The 17,624-nt window shown below is 33.2% G+C and overlaps 2 protein-coding genes across 7 annotated transcripts; one reads left to right on the top strand and one right to left on the bottom strand.

The window, feature by feature from the left end:
• The first annotated feature begins 5,061 nt into the window (after positions 1 to 5,061).
• LOC114419816 (DNA-damage-repair/toleration protein DRT111, chloroplastic-like) lies at positions 5,062 to 10,447 on the top strand. The gene is made up of 2 exons (XM_028385611.1): positions 5,062 to 6,222; positions 9,850 to 10,447. The coding sequence occupies exons 1-2, from the start codon at positions 5,365 to 5,367 to the stop codon at positions 10,144 to 10,146; spliced, it is 1,155 nt and encodes a 384-aa protein (XP_028241412.1). The 5' UTR covers positions 5,062 to 5,364; the 3' UTR covers positions 10,147 to 10,447.
• Positions 10,448 to 10,941: 494 nt separating this feature from the next.
• On the bottom strand, positions 10,942 to 14,391 carry LOC114419817 (B3 domain-containing protein Os04g0386900-like). Of its 6 annotated transcripts, none has more exons than XM_028385616.1 (4): positions 14,210 to 14,391; positions 14,069 to 14,123; positions 12,105 to 12,262; positions 10,942 to 11,488 (listed from the first exon to the last, which is right to left on the bottom strand). In XM_028385616.1, exons 2-4 carry the CDS (start codon positions 14,094 to 14,096, stop codon positions 11,126 to 11,128), a joined length of 549 nt encoding a protein of 182 aa, XP_028241417.1. In that variant the 5' UTR covers positions 14,097 to 14,123; positions 14,210 to 14,391; the 3' UTR covers positions 10,942 to 11,125. The 6 variants fall into 6 exon arrangements, with proteins under 6 accessions (XP_028241417.1, XP_028241414.1, XP_028241416.1 ...); XM_028385613.1 differs by having other exon boundaries at positions 14,069 to 14,115; positions 14,210 to 14,390; XM_028385615.1 differs by having other exon boundaries at positions 14,069 to 14,141; positions 14,270 to 14,307.
• Between the last annotated feature and the right edge of the window lie 3,233 nt (positions 14,392 to 17,624).

Below are 17,624 nucleotides of genomic sequence, written 5' to 3'. Positions count from 1 at the left end.
ATGAACATTCAAACACAATAATAAAACCATTTTTTAATCATTGATAGCAATGAAGTCAATTTTCTATGTGATACAATAATAATTGTGATTAACAAAATGTCAAACTCAATTAACATTCTATTTGTATTGCACTAACTAGTTAGTGTTATGAACTTTGAAAAATAAAATTAAAGTATTTTTTATAGCTTGTGTGACAGCAATGGAGTCAATTTTCCACGTAACAGAATAATAATTGTCATTAACTAAATGACAAACTCAATTAACCTTGTATTCATATGACCGTAACCAATTATTGTTAAAGGTGTTTAAAGGTATGTTTAGGTGAGTCCCAGCCCACAATCGCTATGATGGGCAAAACTACTTGAAAAACTAACTGGAAACTAAAAAACTAACTTATTAAATTATAAGTGTTCACTCAAATTAATTGTTGAAGTAGTTGAAAAGTGAAAAAAGAGAAAAAAATAATACAATCATAGTTTATTTAAAAAAGGTAACTAAGAACTTGGATAAATATATTGAAGATAAAAATGAAAAAAAAATATAAAAAGCTAGAAGCTCGCGTTTTAAAATGCGCTGCTTCAAGTAGTATTTCAAAAAATGTTAAAAATTACTAAAAAAATTTTGTTTACCAAACAGTCAAATAAATTTTTCAACTAGTAAAAAAAGTTAAAAGTTAACCGAAATATCTTACCAAACAAACATTATCGATAATAACTATTGATTCACATGTGTTCAGTCACATACTTAAGGCATTACTTTTTACTTTGACAAAAAAGAATTAATCCTTAATAGCGACAAAGCAATTTTTCTTGCAATAAAATAATAATTGTATCAACTAAATTGAATATTGAGTTAATCTTGTATTTGTCTGACACTAGCCCTAGCCCGTTAATGTTAAGAACCTAAAAAAAAAATCAAACCATTTTGTGGTTCTTTTTAATAGTCATGAAGTCTATTTTCCATGTAATACAATAATAATAATTGTCTTTAACTAAATAAAAAACTCATTTAACCTTGTATGCATCTAGCACTAACCACTTAGTCAAAGAAATGTTTAGGTCAGACAAGAGTGGTAACTATTGAATCACATGTCTTCAGTAAAATAATTGATGCATTTTTATTTTTTTTACTTTTAAAGGCCTAGGACACATAGTATTAGTGCTAGTTTGTCATTGTAAGAATAATGTCAAAAAATAAAGTTAAAGAAAATGGATTAAGAGGTAACCATATAACAATACGAGCTAATCATCTATTTTGTATATGATGTTGAATTAAGTAACTAACTTAATTTTAACTAAATAACAAGTGCTATCAACCTTGAAAATAAAAATAAGTCATTTTTAACTCCTTTTTAATAGCAACAAAGCCAATTTTTCATTTAATATAATAATGATTGTCTTTAAAATTAAAAACTGAGTTAACCTTATATCTGTCTGACACTAACCAAATATTGTTAAAGGTACCTTTGGGTCAAGCTACAATACTTATTGTTGGATGATCCGTTGTCAGTAGATTACTGAGTCATTATCTTTCACTTGATAGGCCTAAGACAAGCAGTAGCAATCATAAGCTTTTACAAAATACACAGTCTTGTGATATAAAAAATATCTAAACTTCTACAAATTTAAAGGACAAGTAGGTAATATTAGTACCAATTTATTTTCTCTTTTTATTTTTTACATTCTTTTATTTTTAAAAATTAGCATACGAGGCAATACCTATTTTTTATGGGGGCAAAAATAATAATTATTTAAAATATTCAAATAAAAAAATTTACTAAGTGGGCGCAATTTCCCCCATAATTAACAATGTGCATTCATCCCTGAATGACAGAGTATAGTTCTAAAAAGGAAATTCACCGTCCATGCTTCATAATGAACCACTTCATATTAGTTGATGTGTTGTGTCTCATTATGATAATGTTGTGTGAACAATTGCTTTATTAACGACAAAATATTGATATATACTCTTGGACTTAAATTCCTATTTTGAAAAACAAGGTAATAGGCTTATTGCAAAGAAGACAATTAGAAAAGAATGGACACTACGAATTCAAGAGTCAGCTACTTACAAAAAGAGTTAGAAGAGCTACAAATATCAATTCCAAATTTGACAGCAATTCAAATGTGGCAAATGTTTGAAACATGACGAGTGAGGGAGAAAACATATTTAGTAGTTGAAACTTTAATTTACAATGACACACCGTAGTGATTTGCATTATAATCACATTATTTGAACACATCATCTTTAAACGTATAAATATTATACACAAATTTATGTTGTCAATTGATTACAACACTCCGACTTAACTTCATCCCATAACAATCATTCTAACTACTACACAAATAAAAATATATATTAATAAGCCTCATCGAATCTACTAAGTTGGTGCTTATGTAAAATGGCACATCATATGAACCAGATATGCTTTATCAGAAGACCATGTAGCTACCATCAATTCCTACCATTGTGAGTTGATAGCAATGGGAAAAAACAGAAAACCATATGTACACCTATAACAAGTATGTTTGAATGTACATAGTTACTATCTAAACACCTACAACCAGAAAACCATATTAAACAACTACAAGTATGCTTTAATGTTATCAGTTGAAACACATTACTACTAAAAAATATATAAAAAAAACAAGAAATTGTAAAGGATAACCTTACCTTTTGGTGGAAATTTATCTTGTGTTGATAGCATGTTCAAAAGTTCTCTAGCTTTTCGAATGAGGAGCATTTACCTTTTCAATCTTAAATAAAAACATGATTATAACATTAAACAAAAAGGAATCCCATGAACAAAGCAATTAGTCAAATGCAATCACAAAAAACACTAGCCATACAAGTTGTTTTATTTTGTTGCGAAACATATCACTTTAAAATTAATAATCTATTACTAATTTAATTGACAAAAGATACACAACTTGATAACATAAACTTTTCTTTTGTTGTATAGAAAAATCAAGCCTATTTTACATTGTCATGTACAAAGGAAAATCTTCATTCAAGAACAACATATCAAAGGAAAACATACCAAGTTTGCTATTACTTGAGATTTAGAGCTTAAAATCATAGTGAGATCATTTATTATTATGGGTATTTTAAGGGGCTCTTCCATGCCACAAACCAAGAAGAATTCAAAACAATCATAAAGTAATAAGCAGGCCAAACTAACCAATCAAAGGATCTTTTCATGGAAATGGAGGTCTAATTAGGGGCCAAACACAAGGAAGGAATAAGGAGACTTTTCAAGGTCTGAATTATGGATTGAACATAAAAAAAAAAAACTGATTAAATTGCTACTAAAATTAAGTGGCTCTGATTAAACATCACTTAACACAAATATCTTCAATTGCACACCACTCAACTCACTCGAAACCTTTTTCTTCCTCTTCCTTTTCACCATTTCATCATCACTGGCTAATTTGTTTTCAATCTCATTCTCATCACATTATCATCCATATACCTAACCTTATGAATCCTATCCTAGGAGAGAGAGAGAGAGAAGAAGAAGAAGAAGAAGAAGAATCAATGATAAACTCAACAACAACAACGAAAGAACGAAAAAATAGAGAAACCAGACAAAGACCAAAGAAAGAGAAAATGCACCTACTAATGTGTTTGTTCAACCGTTGACAATACTCGAAGTCAAACATGAAAGTGCAAACCGAAAGTTGCAAAAGGAAGCAGAGATAAAATTACATAAAGCAAATGGAATGGTAAAAACCTAAACGACTCAAGCTAATATGAAAGCAAGAAGCCAAACCTTCTAATGTCTTTGTTCAATCATTGACAATAGTCAAAGTTGAAGAAGGAAGTCGACGTGGGGAGTTGCCAAAGGAAGTGGAGCACAAAGTTGCAGAGAGAAATTGACAGAGAGGAAATACGATTTGTAACTTAAAGGAGCCAACTTTTCTATTCTAAATTCAAACTATTCTTTTATTTCCTTTTTTTAAAAGTGTAATATAAAAAATGCCATATAGGTGGTTGTCTAATGGCTGTCCAATATTGTTCAATTGCTGAAAAATCACAACTCTTGTTGTAATCAAAGCATGATTCCCATCATAACATACATGCACAAACTTCTCTTCCTCCTATGCAAATTAAAGTGGTAAAAGAAAAAGAAAAGATAGGGAAATACAAAGATATCTAGAAAATTAAGAAAAAAATTAAATCTGAAAAAACTCCAAAAAGAAAAATATTTAGCTTGAGGTGGCAATGGAGTAAGAATGGGTGAAAAGTCCATAAGTTATGGGGTAGTTCATGGATATATAAGAATATAATTTTTTTTATGGAAATCACTATATCACATTGTAGCCAAGAAACATTGTTGCTAGTAGATGGGCACTCCTCATTACTTGTGTGTGAACAATTATGTTGAACTATGTAACTGTGCTAATTGAGGATGTAACCACCAACATTATTTGTGATTGTAATCATTTTTGCATAATAGTAAAAATTAAGAGGAGTTTAAAAATATTATAGAAGAAATGACACATGATTAGGTTGATGTGACAAAAATTTATAAAGTAAGACGTCAAGGCATGATTCTATGATTTAAAATTATATATCATAAATCGATTTTAATATTTAATTTTGTCAAAAATTTTATTTATTTTCAACTCAAGAAATAACAAAATATTATTTGTTTCAATAAAAAATTAATTATTTTCATTACATTATTTTATAAAATTAATTAATTAATTTAACATTCTGCACATATTAATAACATAAAAGATAATAATTTGATTTGGATAAAAGATCTTATTTAAAATCTTACCAGATCTTGTTAGTAATGCTCTCGACTTAGTGTTTATTATTATGATATAGTCACTTATAATATTTTTAATATAATTTAAATGATAAAATTTTAAAAAAATGAGAGAATACGATTATATATATATATATAAGTACAGGTTAATAATTCATATAACATGCATGAGAATTGATGATTGAAAATTTGAAAATATTTTGAAGGACAAAATAACAATACGTGTTAATCAGGAATCAAAATGGCACTAAGCGATTATGTTACATTCGAACGTAAAATCTTAATTCTTCATCTTCCAGAAATCTATTAACTGTCGTCTGCTTAACAAATTTAAAGACGAATTTGGCTATTATTTTATTTATTTTCTCAAAAGACTACTAAAAAAGTTCATGAATCCTCTGCCGCGACACGATCGAGTAGGGCGCAACCGTGAAATCGATCCATCGAGCTCACTCAGCCGCCACTGTCAGTGTTTTCAGCGCGCGTGTTTTGTTCCTTCTGTGCTATGCCCCAATCCCTAATCTATCTATCTATCTATCCATCTTTTCTTCATTCCCCTTCTTCTCTTCTGAATTCGAATTTCGAAAATGTTGGGTGGTCTATACGGAGACCTTCCTCCACCTTCTTCCGCCGAGGAAGACAACAAGCCCACCCCCAACGTCTGGTCCTCCAGCACCAAGATGGCTCCCGCCACGCTCCGCAAGCCCGCCTCCCTCTTCGCGCCCCCCCAAACCCTCCTACGGGCCCACCCCAAGCCCAAGCCCACCGCCAAGCCCGTCCTCTCCTCCACCACCCCCGCCCTTCCCCCGGAAGACTCCCCCCTCCAGCCCGCCCTCGTTGGCGTCCAGTCCACCGTCCTCGAGGAGTACGACCCGGCCCGGCCCAACGACTACGAGGAATACCGCCGCGACCTCAAGCGCAAAGCCCGCGAGGCCGAGATGCTGCGCGAGCTCGAGCGCCGCCGCCAGGAGGAGGAAGAGGAAGAGAAGGAAAGGGAAAAGGAAAGAGAAAAAGAGAGAGAAAGAGACTACAACAACAACAACGATTCTTCGTCGTCGAGGCTGAATGTTTCCGGCGAAGAGGCGTGGAGGAGGCGCGCGGCGATGAGCGGGGCGGCGGCGGGGGCGCCGCCGAGATCGCCGTCGCCGCCGCTGCCGGGGAATTCGGACGGGTTTAGCATCGGGAAGTCGGAGACCGGGGGATTGGGCGTCGGGGCGGGCGGGCAGATGACAGCGGCACAGCGAATGATGGCGAAGATGGGGTGGAAGGAGGGGCAGGGGCTGGGGAAGCAGGAACAGGGGATCACCACGCCTTTGATGGCGAAGAAAACAGATAGACGAGCCGGGGTTATTGTGAATGCCAGTGACAATAATAGCAGCAGCAAGAAAGTGAAGAGTGTTAACTTCAATGGTGTGCCTACCAGGGTGCTGCTGCTCAGGAACATGGTAATGTCACATTTGTGTGTCTATTTTGACTTATTTGTATTTTGATATGTTAATCGTTAAGTGCTGTTGATTCTTAGTGATGCTGAAATTTACTGAATCTTGTGATTGTTGGTCAGGATTGTGTTTTATGTGGTAATTTGTGAGCTTGTTCTGTGGCTGTTTCTCTGCTTGGTAGTTGCCAATTGATTTGGAGGTTGCTGCCTTAGATGAACTGGTCTTGTGTTAACTTTAGATTTTAGGTGAAGATTTCGCATTTTAGTTTGTTATTTTGTTATTTTTGTAAAAGATGAGGCATTGCGATGTTTTGGATTGGTGGGCGATGGATGTGATTTTAATAACCTATGGTTTTGTGTTTGGATTCAACGCAATGAGCTATTATATTCTTATAGTTGAACTTTTTACTAGGGTTTTTTTTCCGCTAATCAGTCTGGTTTATCAAATAGAAATTGTGCTTTTCACTTTCACTTGTAATGGTTCATGACTAGACCTTCAGTTTGATTTTGAAGATTCATATTAAATGTCCTACCTTTGTTTATCTGACAATGTCTCTGAGGGTTGACATGCAATTGCCACACTTGAAGGTAAAGAAAATATGTTTCTTGTGACTATAGCATCATCCTCATAAAAAAGGTTGATGCATTGATCAGGAGATTGATGCTGATAGTAAACCAAATTCCCAATGTTAACATGGAGTTATGCCAAATACATGAATAATGGTTTGAAGTGGACTAACCAAACTCAAGGAACTGCTTTTGTCTGTACAAGGATTATGAAGCTTGAACACCAATTTAGACTCCCCCCCCCCCCCCCCCCCTCCAAAAAAAAAGCTTACTCCTGTAAATTTCCTCCTATAAATTACTAGGAAGGCATTTTTTTTGTCAATGTGATAAAGAGGTCACTGCTGGACTGATCAGCAGCCATGACGAGGAAGGACTGAACTGAGGCAATCTTAGTGACTACAGAAAATAGTATCGTTGTGGCCATGACCATAGATATGTGTGTAGTACTTGGCTGCTAAATGAGCAATGGTCAATATAGCCATTATGGACCAACTTCAACTATAAACTCCCATTGACAAATAGCTACCATCTAGTTTAGATACTTGATCCAATGTGTTTTTAGAATGTGGGGAAGGCGTCTAGTCTATCATTGATTGGTGCTAATTTGGATGAGATAGTGCTTCACTTGAGGTTTTAGGAATGCAAACAGAGGACAAGGCTTGAAGTAAAAGTGTAGTATTGTGTAAAAATTGGTCATAACTAGTGCCTCAATGCATACTTCTTGTGCATGATATATTTCTGGTTGATGAGATAAGAGTAGGGGTGAATTCTAAACTTGAGTTGTGGAGTAAAGCATACCAGTATAGGATTTTTAGTTAAGTACGCAAAAGACAAATCTCATGGAACAGATGTTTATTAAGATGCGAGTTGGTAACTTAGCATTATTTAAAAGGTGAAAATAGTGGATGATATTATACAGAAGTTGCATGGTTATGTATCTTGGATCCATCTTTCTCAGTGACTGGAGATTGATGGTATTGTCACATATAGGTTCTAGTTGGGTGGATGAAATATATGTTGTGTAATTTGGGAATTGGGATCATAAAGTGACTTTCAAAGTTCAAACTCAGGAAAATTCATCCGACTGCTGTAAGGTCAGAAATGCTCTATGGTGGTGCATGCTGACAAGTGAATTGTTAACAAGAGTTATTAATAACTAACTGCAGAAGAGATGAGAATTTAAAGGTTGATGTATAGACAACAATAATAATAGTCTTATCCCTCTAGGTGAGGTAGGTGGATGAATAGACATACAAGTAAAAATAGATGAGGAATGAATGTGCTTGAGAGCAGCATCTGTTGAGGATAAATGTACATTTTGAATTTTGAAGTTTGTTTACCAAAAGAAGTTTAGAAAGAATGGAATAGGAATTGTGCCTCTATGCTTCTTTAATGAGAGTATACTCTGCACTCCTTGAACAAGAAATTGTTTAGTTTTAACCCCTAGTTTTCTCTAAGCATGAAGAGAAGCTCATGTTAGTTGGTCTCAAGAAATTATGCTTGTGAAATCTTAACTCATGCAACAAGTAGAAACTAGTGAAAAATCCTATTAAATCATCATCATTCTTTCCTTTAAAGATTCATTATTCAAATATAATTTTCACTGATAACATCATCCTTTTTCGTAACAGAGAAGCATGCCTGTATGACACATATTCATTCTTTATTTTGTCGTTGAAGTTGATAGTGATGTACTGATCAGTATCTTACATCCTTTTAAGTGTTGGATCATCAGGAATGCCACTGCTTATGGTATATTTAGCTTGTTAATTTGCTGATCAATTAGCTTGAGATATCTTGGTTAATGCCTTTTTACTTCCACTGTAAACGAGTTACTTGTTTCTCAAGTGCCCTGCTCTCAAAGTATTATGTTGTTAATGCAGTATGAAGGAATGATATACATAATTCCTAATTTATGATGTGTTTGTAAATTGTGAATTAGGGACGTTTGCTTCTTTGAACTTATTCTCATTCTTTCACAATGCTATCATAGGATAGGATATAAGCCATTTTTTTTTTAATTGTTTTTTTGAGATGAGACCCAAGAGGGGAGGTTCCTATCATAATATTTTGAAATAATTAAAATTTGTCGGTCTCTGTTTTATAGTTTCAAAGTTCTGTTTCATTCTTTTGGGAAGTTTATGGTTATGACCTTGATAAATACCCAAGTCACTTTTAACTTTGTGCACTCACTTAAGTGCTTGATAAAATATTTCTGGACTTGTTTCATAGTTTGTGTCTGGACAGTGGGTTTTAAAACATATTGGTGTGCATCATTTGTATCCTCTTTTTGCACATTACAAGTGCTGATTTTTTACCACTGAAGTAACAAATCAGATTGAAGTGTTTATTTGATCGTGTTTTTGTTAACATTGATCAACAGAAGAAATTTTCTTTGAAGAGTAGAGAATAAGCAGTCTGTCCTAAGATGAAAATAAATAATAGTTCTCCTAAACCGAATTCCCACAAAAACCAAAATTTAAACTGTGCTGAAGTGCTTTCGAATACCAAAAATTGGAATTCTGCACACTAATCTTTTCTCGTGTAGGAAATGGTTGCAGCTTTTTACATTAATTGTAGTTTATGCAATAGTTATGATTTCCATCATGAGTCCAAGTGTTCACAAGATGGTGTGTTTGTATCCTGAAATTACACTTGAGCCTTGTTTGGATACACTTCTCCACAAGTATTTATAGGAGAAGAAAATAAGAAGGTAAAATGAATTGAGCTTCTTCCATAGGTGTAAACTTATGCACCTCTGCTTTTAGTGAAGTTACATGATATATCTTCTATGAAAGTTAAGTGCATAAGTTAATTTTAAATTTGACAGAAACTCAATTTATTTTAGTTTCTTATTTTTTTCTATAAGTACTTATGAAGAAGTTTATCCAAACAATTCATTTTAAAAGTGTGCATATTTGCATACCTTGATGCCTAACTGGTTAATCTATGCCATGAAAAGCTCAAGAGTGATTGCATTAGTTCATCCTAAAATGGAATTGGTGGTGTTGTAGAATGTAGATTAATTGATTACACATGACTCACTATATGTGCTTTCTTGTTGAAGGTGGGTCCTGGTGAGGTAGACGACGAGCTTGAAGATGAGGTAGGATCAGAATGTGCCAAATATGGAATTGTAACCCGCGTTCTGATATTTGAGATAACAGAGCCAAATTTCCCCGTTCATGAAGCAGTAAGAATCTTTGTGCAGTTTGAGAGATCCGAAGAAACAACTAAAGCACTTGTTGACCTTGATGGTCGGTACTTTGGGGGTAGAGTGGTGCGTGCCACATTTTATGATGAGGAGAAATTTAGCAAGAATGAGTTAGCTCCAATGCCAGGAGAAATTCCTGGCTTCACCTGAAAGAACAGAGCGTCTGTTATTTTTGTCTATTGTTTTTGTAAGTTGTCCTTAGTGAATGCCCTGAAGACTTGAGGTTGAAGTTTAATACTTCATTACATGATAGTTGAGCGTTGTCATAAGCTTAATCTTGGTCCATGTGTTTTGTAATAGTGACGAAGGGTGTTGTTGCTCAGGGAATTATTATGATCACCAGAACATTGAACGCTCCTTACTAGTTACTAGCTAATGTTGTCCCTGTACATTGGAAGTTCCTTGATATTATGATCAGTTGGAGATTAAGGTAGCATTGAATGAGCATGTACCACTTTGGTGTGTGTATGCTTAAATGTTTTAAACTTGATGACTGAGGAGGAATTGCAGGAATTTCACTCCCCCCACGCATTAAACAACCAAACAACAGATCGGTATGTTTTATTCCATTTCATTCTTTACCTTCGCACTTCATTTCCTTACTAAAACTCCGATATAAGTAGAACCATTAAAAAGGAAGAAAAGGGTAAAAATGTGAAATGTTCAAACTTCAAATTACCAACCCCACCAAGTCAATACCCCTACCCCAGCTCACTATTACTGTATGCTTCTAACTTTTCTTTCCAAGTCAAATTTGGATTTATAACTTGTATGAATGCTTGCAATCCGCATGGTTGAAAGTTGAAATTGTATTTGGTTCTCATTCACGTCTGTTTGGATTAGGTTATTTTGAGTTCAAAAATTGTAATTAAAATATTATTGAGAGAAATTTTTTAAAGATAAAAGGTGACTTTTTGCTTAGAAAGTATTCAAAAATTAAAAGTACTGATGACAATAATAAAATTCAACTGGTATTTAGAATTTAGACATTCAACATAGCACGTAAATTCACTACTCCTAACAAGTTGAGGCAGGGACAACATCCATATACTAACATACTAAAGTTATCCAATAACCCTGAACCATCGCAGAATGAAAAGGAAAATGAAATACATAAATGGTTAGAATACTAGTTAAGGACAATTGGATTTTCCCGACTGTGACCTATGATCATTTCATTCTCTTGACCTATGATCATTTCATTCCCTTGACCTATGATCATTTCATTTCCAAGCCATTCAGATGGGATGTCACCTCTAAGAATTTGAACTTCAAGTATGACTTTCTTGTCACTGCTTTCCATGAGCTCAAAAATGCAAGCATCTCCAACCCTCAAACAATTATCAATAACAAATTTTTTCCAGCCTGTGACACCAAAAGCCTTCTGTTTGCTTTGTCCATAATACACCATGTCCCAGCTCTTGCCCCCATAGATGAGAATAGTAGGGACCTCATTAGAAGGAAGTTTTGACCGCAAGTTCATCCCCGGCATCTATATACAATACAAGATTTTTAAAATGATTTTCCTTTGTATACAAACATGAAATTGTCTTGTGTGCCTCAATGTGTTCAACATTTCTCAAGGCATAGTAAGGAAATCAATTTTCACTATGATATATAGCGTGTTTGGATTAACATCTGTGATTCACGTTTGATCAAATTTTCATGTTTGGATTAACATCTGTGATTCACATTTGATCAAATTTTCATGTCAAGATGCACCAAAAACAACTAAAAGTTGCTTTTGTGATCCACGTTTGAGTTATGCGGATGTGAATCCAAACTATAGACACATGGACCTTTATGAAACAACAAATGAACTGATGAAGTAATTAAACTCCAATGTTTCCAAGCATAAAATAAAATGTGCTAAAATCAGTGGGGCCATGAGTATGTTTAACTAAATATAAGACCATGATAAGAGAGGTAATAAGTTAGACATAACGATGCATCAACAAAAGCATTAGAACAAGAGACATTGAATTTAGTCAAGTCTGTCCTTTATTAGACCAAATTATGGTCATTTGGCTTCTTTATCATTTTTGTCTTTATTTACTAAAAACGAATGAAATAGCATATGGGTTCTGTAAAACCAAGTACAAAATTACCAAGTTATAACGGGGTTGAAGATTTGTAGGCGAAAGAACACTATGCCAGTATGGTTTTCCTGAAAGTGGTTTAACCTCATCCCATTGTAAATTTGCTTTAGGATCAGGCAACAGTGGTAATGGGACTCCATTTTCTAATGCAACTCTACCACTAGCCACTGCAAAAGAAAAAGAAAAAAGAAAAAACAGAAGATAGAGATAAATGTTTAAGGTGAAAGTTTATCTTGACAAATAAGAATGATGCATGTAACATAAAGTAGTTTCAAGGAATCACTAACTCTCCAATCATGATTATTCTTCAAAAAGTTTGCTGACTAAAACAGAAACTAAGATTAGGAAGATCAACAATCATAGAAGGAAAACATATGAAATGGATTAAGCTAAGTCAAGCAAACACGTTATTCAGCAGGACAAGGGATTCGCCGTTGACATGTTTTGCATAACCAGTCATTTGAAGTGCCTGCTAAGGTATTTAATAACTAGTATTAAGTTTACGAGTGTCAAATTCTGAAAACTCGAGTAGTTAGTGGTCAGACTATAAAAATAGTGTTTTGTACACAAGATTCAAATTGTGAAGTCGAAAGGACTATTTTCAGATCATGATTTGTGAGTAGTAAAACTCAGTAAGAACGAGTTAGGGTCCCAATTAAAAAAAAAAAAGATTTAGTTTAATTATAGACCTACTTGAAAATTCTCAAATAATTCCGGGACCATCTGATCAGTAATTTAACTTGTTTAAAATTATAGCTTGAACGCAATATGTCTTTGGCATCCCAAATATTATATCAAATTTGCTGGCCAAATTAGTGGTTTAGCATTACTTGAGTCTAGCTTACAACCCCGAAATCTTACATCATTTTTTAGTAGATATGGTAATGTCACTTAAGATTAAAGATTTCTTAAATTTTTTATTATTTTGTTGTGATAGATCTTAGATAATTTTTTAAAATATTTAATAAATCAAATATAATTTATTCTACGCCCTTCCGTCCCTCTTCTCGTCTTTCTTTTTTCTTCTTCGATTTTTTCTCGGCCCTCTATCCTGATCCTACGCCTCTTCTTCCTTTCTTCTACCTCCTCCGCCATGGCCTCCTTCTCCTTCTCCTCCTCATCCTACGCCTCTTCTTCCTCGGCCTCAGCCTCCTCCGCCGCGGCAGCGGCCTCTTTCCCCATTCCCCTCCGCCACAGCCTCCTCCTCCTTCCCCTTCGCCGAGAGCCCCCCTTCCCCCTTCCGAAACTCCGCCGCAGCCTCCTTCCCCTTACGCCGGTATGTGTATTTTGTTTTCTTTTTTTATGTTTTTATGATCTGTTGCTACTTGTTTCTTCTTATTTATTATTTCATCTCTTCTTTTGTTGGTGCGTTTTACTATTAGGGAGAGAGTAAAAAATTGTTTTTTTAACAATGTACTCTCCATACTGGAGATTTGCCCAACTTTTTTATTGGGAGTTCTACTCTAGACCAGATCTTGAGTTCAAAATTCTTTACTCTAAGGACAAAGTTTCATCTTTCAGTTTCAGATCTACACACTAATGAATGACAACTCATGCAAAAACACTACTTAAAGCATGTTTGGATTAAAGTTTGCAGACTGATATTTGCAAAAGTATCCCAAGTGTTGATTCTCCGAAATTCAGTTTGAGACAAAATTTTAATCTCGAACATACTTTTAGGGAGTAATTAAACATGATTCCAAACTCATTTTTCTCTCAAACATACTTTTAGACCCTTCCACCGGAAATCCAGGCACACTTGAACTACTCAAAATGCATTTGCTGACCGGCATGCATGCACTTAGTTTTGTTTTTTTGTAATCAAATGCAAATAATATTAAAACAAATTATATGGGGGAAAAAGTGCATTGCAACATAATTATTGTTGTAACCAGCAGATTATAAGCAATGAAAGACCCCCAAAGGTGACAAACAGGTTCATATTTATGATAAAAAAACACTATGAAGATTACCTCTTCCACTTGATCTGCGAGAAAACATTGTGGACAGCTACTATGGCCTGAAAAACTGAAAGAAATAAAAAATCTGCATGCAAAAATACGAAGCATTGTGTCAAACATCGACGAAGTAGAAGGGAATCATGTAAAGACTACCGGATTCCTGAACCAGTTGAACTGTTGAAGCCTCGAGTGACGTGAGAAACTTGTGCATACCACCCCCAATTTGGACCAACGGTCAAATAAAGGAGCTGATATATTTGATAACACTAACTTAATCACTCCTAAATCTAAACCATTATTTTTTTCACCATTGATTGTCTTTCATGCAAACAATCGTCCAATAACTAGCAATTTATCCTCTATTTTGTTGAGCTAAAACAAGAGAAATGATTATGCAAGCAGAAAAAACATCACATTTTGAAATTTTTGTTGGGTAATGATAAAATACAAAGGGAAAAAATAATTTATGTGAACTCCACTTAATAAAGTTTTTTTCCGAATTAGAAGGAAAAAAGAAGAATAAAAGCTTTTATAGTCATAAAAGACACAAATGCCTATATTTATATCACATTTTTATATTTAGAATATTTGTGTCATTTAATTTATACACATTTCTTCTTTCACTTACCATACAACTAAAGAAAGAAGAAATGACTTCTTTTTTTTACTAAACAACCTAAAATATTATCTTATTTTGTACTTCTTTTTCTTTCCTTTTACTTTTTTTTTTCTTCTTCTAAATCAAACATATCTTAAAGCTATCCTTGGTTTAGGAAAAAAGTGAAAGAAATTAAAGAAAAAAAGAAATAAAAAGTGGGATGATTTTATAAGTTGTTAACTAAAAAGAAAAACGGTTAAAAAGGAAAAGGAAAATGTATAAAATGATAAAATATCTCTAATAAATGAAAGAATTTATACCAAAGTAAAAGTATTTGTCATTTTGATACCCTTATAACCTACTTTCTTTGTCTTTGGTCCAAAAATGACAGATTCAAAAAATGATGGATCTCATGTTATATATCAATCCCTTTTCCTCTATTTAAATTCAAACCATATCAAAATGGGGAAACGAATAATATTGGATTAATTTTAATAAAAAATAACTTAATTTAAATAATTAAAACTATAAAGACAAAATGTCAACATACATAAAATTGTTTAAATATCATTTTGATTCTGCTACTTTTAAATTCCATAATTTTGTTCTTTTAATTTTAAAATAAAGATATTTAATCCTCGTTATTTTAAAAATTTGTAATTTTAGTCCTGCTATTTTAAAATAAAAATATTTAATTATTTCAATTTTTTTAAATCTACAATTTTGATCCTTTTGATCGATAAGATATTAATTTAATGTTGTCAAAATTTAATAATGTGACACGGGATTATTTGTTTAATTGGTATCATACCAAAAATTAATCTCTTAACCCAATACTTTTAATTTGATAGAATAATCAAAATCATAATTTTTACATAACTGAAGACTAAATATCCATTTTAAAATAAGAGATCAAAATTACGAATTTTAAAAATATGAAGATTAAATATTTCTATTTTAAAATAGAAATATTAAAACTATTGGATTTTAAAAAATAGCATAATCAAAATTACATGTAAACCTAAAATTAAAAGACTAAAGATAAAGTATACTTAATATATCAAGATACATTTGTTGTCATCTCATTTTATTGTTCAATAGGATCAATTAATTAAATTATGCTAAATGACCTTTTTTATTCTTAATTTAATCTTTTATTTTTAAAAAAGTTTATTTTAATTTATTTATCTTTTTAATTTGATTCAAAATAATATTTTGTTACTAAAAACTTAACATGTTAATATACTATAGTATTCAGATAATGGGGACTAAAAGTAGCCACGAAACAATTTCCTTTTTTCTTTCCTTTTTTTCATTTACTCATTTTTTTTTCCTCTTTCATCTTTTTCTCTTCACCTTTTTGCTTTCCCACCGTCAAGGACCATAACGACGATGGTGCCACGACAAAATGTAACATCATCAAATAACATCTTCCTGGCGTCATCAAGAGTGGTGAGATCTTCATGATCATTCTTAATTTGTTCCCTTTCCTTGTCTTCTCTTCATCCTCTGCGCTCTTCTCCCACAAAGTCCTTCGCTAATATGTCACAGTGGAGTGTGAATTTGTCACAGTGTCACGTTTTCGAGGTCCACTTTCATGACTTTCACGCCCCTTTGATGGCATCACAACTTCGACGTCGCTACCTTCCTCACCATGGCCTACATCCTTGTCATCGGCGCCTTCATCCTCTCCAACTTTGATGGCACCTATTTTCTCGCTGACTTTGTCCCTCTCTGCTCCAACACTTCCATTCCTTTCTTCAACTTCATTGTTCTTTCCTTCGAGTCCTTAAGCCCAATAATGCACCCCTAAAGGCTTGGCAATTTAATTTGCTATTAGAAAAAAAAATTGTAATTACATTGTGTAACTTTGGATTTTCTAGTTTTAATTTGTTATTCTCTATGATTGTTGTGTTACCATTTTTAATCATTGTAAAAAAATCTGTAGAGGTATTATAATACTATTACAACATATTATTATTATTATTATTATTATTATTATTATTTAACTAAAACTTAATGCATACGAGGATTTAAATTTAACATTTTCTCGTAAAGTTAAAATTAAAATGAGAATCTTACTAAAAAAAATTTAAATGAGAATAATTATACTTTTAAAATTATGAAAATAACTATAGAGAACAAATAGAATATTTTTTGGGTCACCATACACTAGTGTAATGAGGAACACTCTTTCTGATATTCTCTTCTAACATTTCTCATGTAATAATTTTCTTTTGTTTGTTCTAAGTGAGAGATCATGGGTGTTTTCAATCTATTGAATTAAAGATTAATCACACTTGTGATGTGTGATTGTCATTGGCCTAAAGGAATGTTTCATGTAAACGCACTGGGACCTTAGACCATTACGCCAATCCTTTGGGTTGTAAACTTGTAATGATTCTCTTTTGAGACCCACTAAAATTATTATTTTTTTAATAAATTTTAACCAATTATAAAGAGAGAATGTGACTAACATTTTCTGATAGTGTGAAGTATTTGCTAACTTTTGTTTATAATTAATATGTATGAATTTATAATTATAATTTCGTATTTCAAAAGTTCCAGTTGCACTCATGGGTACTTCTTGGATGTAGTCTCCTAGGGTTAGGCACATCTTGTGTTGAATAAACCAAAAAAAAAACCCTAAATCTTGCGGGGAATGATGAGTGGAGGGACTAGTGAGCGGAGCCATGGTCTGGCCAAGGAGAAACACAGTGAGGAGAGGGAGATACAAGGGAAGGGAAAAAGAGTAGATACTGAAGAGTGGGAAGTTGTGAGACATAAGAAATATGTGAAACTACAATCATATTTTTTTCACAAACTTTCCGGAAGGTTTTAGATTGAAGTAGTTTTGGAACATATTCGATAGATATGGTAATGTCAAGTAGGTGTTTATGGTGAACAAGAGAAACATACAGGGACAAAAGTACAGTTTTGTTCAATTCTCTAGAGTACAATATCGATATA

The sequence above is a fragment of the Glycine soja genome, chromosome 7, assembly GCF_004193775.1.
Source record: "Glycine soja cultivar W05 chromosome 7, ASM419377v2, whole genome shotgun sequence".
Lineage (NCBI taxonomy): Eukaryota > Viridiplantae > Streptophyta > Magnoliopsida > Fabales > Fabaceae > Glycine > Glycine soja.
This window is presented reverse-complemented; position numbering and strand designations above follow the sequence as displayed.